The sequence below is a fragment of the Myotis davidii genome, unplaced genomic scaffold, assembly GCF_000327345.1.
Source record: "Myotis davidii unplaced genomic scaffold, ASM32734v1 scaffold142, whole genome shotgun sequence".
Lineage (NCBI taxonomy): Eukaryota > Metazoa > Chordata > Mammalia > Chiroptera > Vespertilionidae > Myotis > Myotis davidii.
The window spans coordinates 4,917,070-4,924,771 of record NW_006294400.1 but is presented as its reverse complement, the minus strand read 5'-3'; the positions used below and the strand labels follow the sequence as shown (position 1 = coordinate 4,924,771).

General features: G+C 39.0%; 1 protein-coding gene across 2 annotated transcripts in view; it reads left to right on the top strand.

Moving 5' to 3' along the window:
* Positions 1-7,702, top strand: part of RABGAP1 (RAB GTPase activating protein 1) — a 126,668-nt gene that overhangs the window by 38,094 nt on the left and 80,872 nt on the right. For both annotated transcript variants that reach the window (XM_015567104.1, XM_006768604.2), the window contains exons 5-6: positions 1,690-1,864; positions 2,930-3,087. In XM_015567104.1, coding sequence (XP_015422590.1) covers positions 1,690-1,864; positions 2,930-3,087 — 333 coding nt within the window. The remainder of the gene's footprint in view (positions 1-1,689; positions 1,865-2,929; positions 3,088-7,702) is intronic.

The window sequence follows — 7,702 nt, the reverse complement described above, 5'->3', positions numbered from 1 at the left end:
GCACCTCAGTATTTGACTTCAGCACTGCGCCTCCTCTGAGTGTTGGTATGCGTTTCTCTTTCCTCCTAGTTGTAGGACTTCTACTTAGCCAGCGTTCCTGTGGTTCTGGGTGATGTCCGTTCCGTCTTTTAGTTTCACTTTTGAAGTGGTTGTTCGAGGCAGCAAACTCCGGCGTTAACCTATGCTGCCATCTTGGTTCTCCTCTCTTTTTAGTCCTTTTATAGTTGTCTCCTAAGTGCTCAGAACAGAGCCTGGAACGTTGTAGGTACCACATAAATATTTCATGAATGAATGACCTTCCTTTGATTTTCAATGCATGGCATTTTATTTATTTATTTATTTAAATATATTTTATGGATTTTTAACAGAGAGGAAGGGAGAGGGATAGAGAGAAACATCAATGAGAGAGAGAAACAGCAATCAGCTGCCTCCTGCACCCTCCCCACTGGGTATGTGCCTGCAACCAAGGTACATGCCCTTGACCAGAATCGAACCTGGGACCCTTCAGTCCCCAGGCCAATGCTGTATCCAGTGAGCTAAACCAGCTAGGGCAGGGGTGGGCAAACTTTTTGACTTGAGGGCCTCAATGGGTTCTTAAACTGGACCGGAGGGCCGGAACAAAAGCATGGATAGAGTGTTTGTGTGAACTAATATAAATTCAAAGTAAACATCATTACATAAAAGGGTACGGTCTTTTTTTTTTTTTAGTTTTATTCATTTCAAACGGGCCGGATACGGTCCACGGGCCATAGTTTGCCCATGGCTGAGCTAGGGCAATGCATGGCAATTTAAAATTTTTATTAATGATTTTTTTTCTTAAGCGTTAACATTCTGTACAGTCTCCCTTTATTTGCCGTGAGTCAAAAGAACGTGTTTTACACTGACAAACACACTAGCTTTTTATTTTAAAGTAGAGGCCTGATGCAGGAATTTCGTGCAAGAGTAGGTCTTCCTTCCCCGAGCTGCCAGCACCGGCTTCCCTCTGACACCCAGGGCCCGGGCTTCGCTCATGCTGCCAGCATACACCCAGGACTTGGGCTTCCCTCTGGCCCTAGCTTTGTCCCCAATGACGGCTAGTATAATTAGCATATCATGCTTTTATTATTATCCTATATAATAAAGAGCTAATATGCTAATTAGACCAAATAGTCAAACAACCTTCTGGATGACCTTCCGGATGACCTTCCAGATGAAGCCGGGGCTGCGAGGGCCAGCCAAGGCTGTGAGAGGCTGCGAGGGCTGGCTGGGGCTGCGAGGGCTGAATCTCTTGCACAAATTTCGTGCATCAGGCCTCTAGTAGATAAGAAAGCAGATTAAGTCATTCTTTTAGGAGAGAATGAGAAGCACATCTTTAATAATTCTGATAAGACTAATTTACTCATTGTTCTTGTTTTCAGTTACAGAGTATATAAGAAACATATGTACTTACTGATATTATTTATGCCTTCCTGATTGCCTTCCTAAAATATGGGGATTATGTAGTTTTAATATAATGAAATTATGTAATCAATAACTTTAGGAATCCATATGTGTCTTAATTATCAAGACTTAAAATTATTGCGATTAGCTAATTGCACAAAAGGTATATATGAACTTCCTGCTAGAAAGATGAGTCTCAAATCATAATATAGATATAGTGAAAATAGTTCATAATCCCTCTAATCTTTTTATATATTTTTTTCTGAACAGGCTCTTAGATCCTCAGACAAACACTGAAATAGCAAACTATCCTATCTACAAAATCCTCTTCTGTGTCAGAGGACATGATGGAACTCCTGAAAGTGACTGTTTTGCTTTCACTGAAAGTCATTATAATGCAGAGCTCTTTAGGATACATGTCTTCCGATGTGAAATACAAGAAGCTGTAAGTCCTTAAGCAAATACTGTTTGCAAATGAAATTTTACCTGTACCTTCACTTTGTTGAAATGACTGCAGTATTTATTATGGTCACGGATGAGCCAAATGAAATTCTCTGCAAGTGTTTTGTTTATTCCAGCCTTATGGACAGAAATATGAATGAGCTAAAAGGTAGGTTAACCAAAACCTTGTTGCTGAGAGTGTCAGAGGAGACCAGTTGGCTGCTTCTTAGCTGGGTTAAATTGGCATCTTGGTTCTAGCAATGACAGATTTGCAAACGATTATTTTAGAGCTAAACTTTTGTACTTATTTTTATTTACCAAAAGATTTCAATAGGAAATCTAAATAACAAAAAAGTCAAACTCATAGAGACAGAGTAGAAGAGAGATTGCCTGGAGGCTAAGGGAAATAGGGAGAGGTTGGTAAATGAGAACAAACTTGCATGAATAAAATTTGAGGATCTAATGCATACCATGGTGACTATAGGTGATAACACTGCATTGTACAATTAAAAAATTTTTTCCCCTTTTTCCTTTTTTAAAATATATATTTCAGTGATTCTTCACAGAGAGGAAGGGAGAGGGACAGAGAGCCAGAAACATTGATGATGAGAGAGAAACATCGATCAGCTGCCCCTCGCATACCCCCCACTAGGGACGCGCCACAACCAAGGCACATGCCCCTGACTGGAATCAAACCCGGGACTCCTGAATCCTCAGGCTGACACTCCATCCACTGAGCCAAACCGGCCAGGGCTACAATTAAAATTTTTTAGGAGAGTAGAACTTAAATGTTCTCACCAAGAGATGGGGGAAAGATGACATGGATGTGTTAATTCATCATTGGGGTTTCACAATGTGTATGTATATCAAATTACCATAGTATATACTTAAAATACCTTAGAATTTTATGTCAATTATACCTCAAGCTGAAATTAAAGAATAATTATAAAAAAGAAATCAATAGAAAAAAAGGAATTATTCTCCCTGACAAAATAGGTAACTTTCAGTCTTAATAAAAGTATTTTATTTCCTGTGATAACAGCCTGTTTTCTAACATGTCTGGTTGTAGGTAAGCCGGATACTCTACAGTTTTGCCACTGCCTTCCGCCGTTCTGCCAAGCAGACCCCACTTTCAGCTACTGCTGCACCCCAGACTCCTGACAGTGACATCTTTACCTTCTCTGTGTCTTTAGAAATAAAAGAAGATGATGGTAAAGGTTATTTTAGGTAGGGCATCTTATTTTATTTTTGAAATTGTATTACCCTGCTATATTATCTGTGGTTCAAGGAAAACTCCTAGTCAGATAATATAGCTTTCATACTATAAAATGATCGCCTTTAATAGGTGGAGTTTGTTTTTTTAATGTAAGTGATAAAGGAAAAGAAATAGGCAAATTTGCAGAGGTAACATTTGAAGAATGAAAAAAAAATTAATGTGGGGAAATGTCCCATTATTATATTCTTTTAGTAAGATAATAATGACAGAAACTATGTCAGCTGGATTTGTTTTGCCAGGGGTTTGGTTTTGGTTTTAGTTTTGGTATTGGTTGGTTGCTTTATTTTAATGATCTAAAGATCTGAAGACTGTTGAAATCAAGTTTTACCACTAAGGTTTATCTGAACACATTGGAAGGAGACAAGTGAGGTCTGTGACTAAAGTCTAACCTTGCATATAAGGTCAGAAATAAATGGTTTGGCTTCTTAAGTAAAAGTATACTTTTTTGAGTAGTGAAAAGAACCCTGTAATAGAAATAAAAACTTAGATTTAGTTTAATTATTGCCATTAACAGTGTGAGCTTTTCCAAGTTTCTTTACATTTCCTGGCGATAGTTTCCTTACTTATAAAATGAGTAAGATCCTTTCATACTTTAAAATAAAATATTATAGTTGTAAGATGATTAGATTTTTTCTCCATAGCCCATATCAGAAAATTGGTACTTTTAGGGATTAAAATTGATAATTGCATATAGAAGTCTCTTTTCTCTATAACTACTTCATAAAATGGATAAAGTGAAATTACATGAAAATGTTAACTTCAAATTTTGGTTTTAAATCAAAAGGCACACTGGTACTAATTCATTTGGAAAACTGATAACTATTAGTCTCCCTTCAAAGATTTTGGAATTGTCATGCCATCTGGTGGCCAATTTAGTGTATAATGCAGCTTCAACTTTGATTCATGCACTGTGTATGAGGCATGGTGCTCTGTGCTTTCTCATTAGCTTTATTTATATTCTCAGAGCAAAACTGTGTCATGGTGCTTCCTGTAGTATGCATTCCTTCCCTATAAATAAAGGGGAATTTGTAATAATTCTTTTCCTTTTTAAGAAACAAAGCAGTTTTAACTACATTGTTTTCCTTTATTAAAGATTTTTTAAAATATATTTTATTGATTTCTTACAGAGAAGAAGGGAGAGAGACAGAGAGCCAGAAACATCGATGAGAGAGAAACATCGATCAGCTGCCTCCTGCACACCCCCCACTGGGGATGTGCCCACAATCCAGGTACATGCCCTTGACTGGAATCGAACCTGGGACCTTTCAGTCTGCAGGCTGACGCTCTATCCACTGAGCCAAACCGGTTTCGGCTAATCACAGATATTTATGTAGCTGCTGTTATAAATTCTGCTTAGGAACAGGAAAGATTTCTAAGATATCTCAGAGGAGAAGCACTAGAATAACTTCCTTCTGCAATCAGTCGTATTCACGGTAGAATGATCACAATTACTAGTACAGATATCTATTTCTATTCACCTTGCCAAGGAGATGCTATACAGAAAATTCCTGGATGGTCAGATTTGCCTGTCACATTTGTTAGGGCTTTGCTCTCTTTTTGTTGCATAGCTTTTCTGAATTTGTAGTTTATAGTAGAAAATAGTGTTGTGTAACATAATAGTGATGAAATCATTGAAAAGTATTCTTTTGTCAGATTTGAACTTGTCAAAACCAGTTCCATTTATCCAGTGATTCTAACGTGGTTTTACCATAACATAAGTGTAGGCAAAGTGCTGTGGCCAGGATTAATGCCCTTCTTTTCATTCTTGAAAAAGTATAATTCTTACATTATTAAAATTAGAACCATGGTTTTCACTTTAGCCCTTAGGAAGGTGGGGCATTTTCATTGATAACATTCAGATGACTTCTTTTTTGTCTCATTTAATCTAACCCCATTAAATAGGCTAGCTATTTAATATTATCCTTGTTTTGTATGTATGTAAAGAAACCCAGGGGAGTTAAGCCTGGACCTCAATTTTTTTTAATTTACACAGTTGGAATTAAATGTAAAATTACCTGGTTGAAAGCATTCAATGATACGGTGACAAGACCAAAAATATAAACTAGATACTCTGAGATCAGTGAGTAAACTTCCACTACTTACACTCTGCACTCTTTTTCTTATTAATGTGGCTTTTCTTGCCCTTCAAACTCAGGAGACCAAAAATAACTTTATTTCCATTGTTGATATTTTAAATGGTGCTGAGAGATATTACTGTTGATCCTTGATGGGTTTGAACAGTGTGGGTCCACACATACACAGATATTTTTCAATAAGCATAACCTACTTATCAGCAGATTTCACATCCATGGGTAAAACAACTGTGAATCAACAATAGTATTGCGATCCATATTTGGGAATCTACATATACAGAGTGTCAACTCAAGTTGTAGGTTGGGAGCAGGTGTTTGGTGTCCCTAATCCCCCCAGTAGTCAAGAGTCAACTGAATATTTATGTTTCAGCATCCACTGAACATAAAGAATGAGTATACCTATTGCCAATTGAAAATTGAGTCCTATGTATATCATTATAGTTGAAAATTCTGTCAGCCACAAATATTTAACAGTTATGTATGCAAAAATTTTTCTGTGTACATGTTTGTCATTTTTAGATTTCTTTGCTAAGATTCTTTGATTTTTTTAAAAAAAATCTCGGTGTTATAAAATGTCCTTAAATTGGTTATTATATAAATGTAGAGGAGCTTCAAACTAATTCTATTTCTTCAGAGCCACTTTTTAGTTTGAGTAGATACTCAGAGCTCTCATGTGGCTTTTTATAGTGTCTTCTAATGGTTCTGTTGCCATTCTCTTGAAGTTGTTTAGTAATAAGACAGAATTCAGACTTGCTGCATATTGGCTGATTGCCATAGGCAGATGTTTGCCTTTGAGAACAAAGGAGCTAGAAAAAGTGTTGTATGGGAGACTAGGGGATTATTTTGGTAAAATGTCATTTTAAGAATATTTTCAACTTTTTTCTTAAGCTGATTTAAACTATATCATTAATATTCCTTTTAGAGCTTATAGACATGCCTCAGAGATATGTGGGTTCTATTCTAAACCATTGCAATAAAGTGAATATTGCAATAAAAGTCACATACTTTTTTTTGGTTTTCTAATGCATATAAAAGTTACGTTTGTACTATACTGTAGTCAAAGTGTACAATACCATTATGTCTAAAAATTTACATATCTTAATTTACAAATACTTTATTGTTTAAAAATGCTAACAATTATCTGAGTATTTTGTGAGTCAAATTCCTTTTGCTGGTGAAGGGTCTTGTTTTGATATTAATGGCTGCTGACAATGAGGGTGTGGGTTGCTGAAGTTGGGGTGGCTGTGGCAATTTCTTAAAATGAGACAACAATGAAGTCTGTTGCATCAATTGACTTTTCCTTTCACAAACAATTTCTCTGTAGCATGTGATGGTGTTTGATAGCATTTTATCCATAGTAGAACTTCTTTTGAAATTGGAGTTAGTCCTCTCAAATCCTGCCACTGCTTTTCCATACGTTTATGTAATACTAGAGGCCCAGTGCATGTGCACCAGTGGAGTCCCTCAGCCTGGCCTGAGCCCATTTGCAATCCGGGACCCCTCAGGGGATGTTAGACTGCTGGTTTAGGCCCAATTCCTACAGGTGCCAAGCGGCAGGCATCCAGGGTGGAGCCTGAGCCAGCCCTGCGCTGCTTGCACTCATGCTGGCCCGTTCCACCTCCCGCCGCCACTTGGTAGCACTGCCGTGGAGTCAGGAGAGACTCCCGCCAATGCAGCTGTGCTTGCCAGCCATGAGCCTGGCTTCTGGCTGAGTGGCGCTCCCCCTGTGGGAGTGCACTGACCACCAGGGGGCAGCTCCTGCATTAAGCATCTGCCCCCTGGTGGTCAGTGTGCATCATAGTGACTGATCAACTGGTCGTTGCGGTCGTTCGTCCTAATGGTCACTTAGGCTTTTATATATATATAGACTAGAGACCCGGTGCACATAATTCATGCATGGGGTGGGGGGGCTGTCCCTCAGCCCAGGCTACAACCTCTCCAATCTGGGATCCCTCGAGGGATGTCCGACTGCCTGTTTAGGTCCAACCCACCGACATTCCTCTCACAATCCAGGACTGCTGGCTCCAACTACTCGCCTGCCTGCCTGCCTGATAGGCGCCTAACTGCTCCCCTGCAGGCCCGATTGCTCCCAACTGCCCTCCCCTGCTGGCCTGGTCACCCCCAACTGCCCTCCCCTGCCGGCCATCTTGTGGCAGCCATTTTGTATCCACATGGGGGCGGCCATCTTGTGTGTTGGAGTGATGGTCAATTTTTTTTTTCAGTCTCCATCCCTTAATCTTATTGGGATTATTTCTTTTTTAAAAAAATAAATCTTTATTGTTCAGATTATTACAGTTGTTCCTCTTTTTTCTCCCCATAGCTCCCCTCCACCCGGTTCCCACTCTACCCCATGCTCTTATCCCCTGCCACTGTCCTCATCCACAGGTGTTGGATTTTTGTCCAATCTCTTCCCGCACTCCCCACATCACTTTCCCCTGAGAATTGCCAGTCATTTCCCTTTCTCCACCATAGC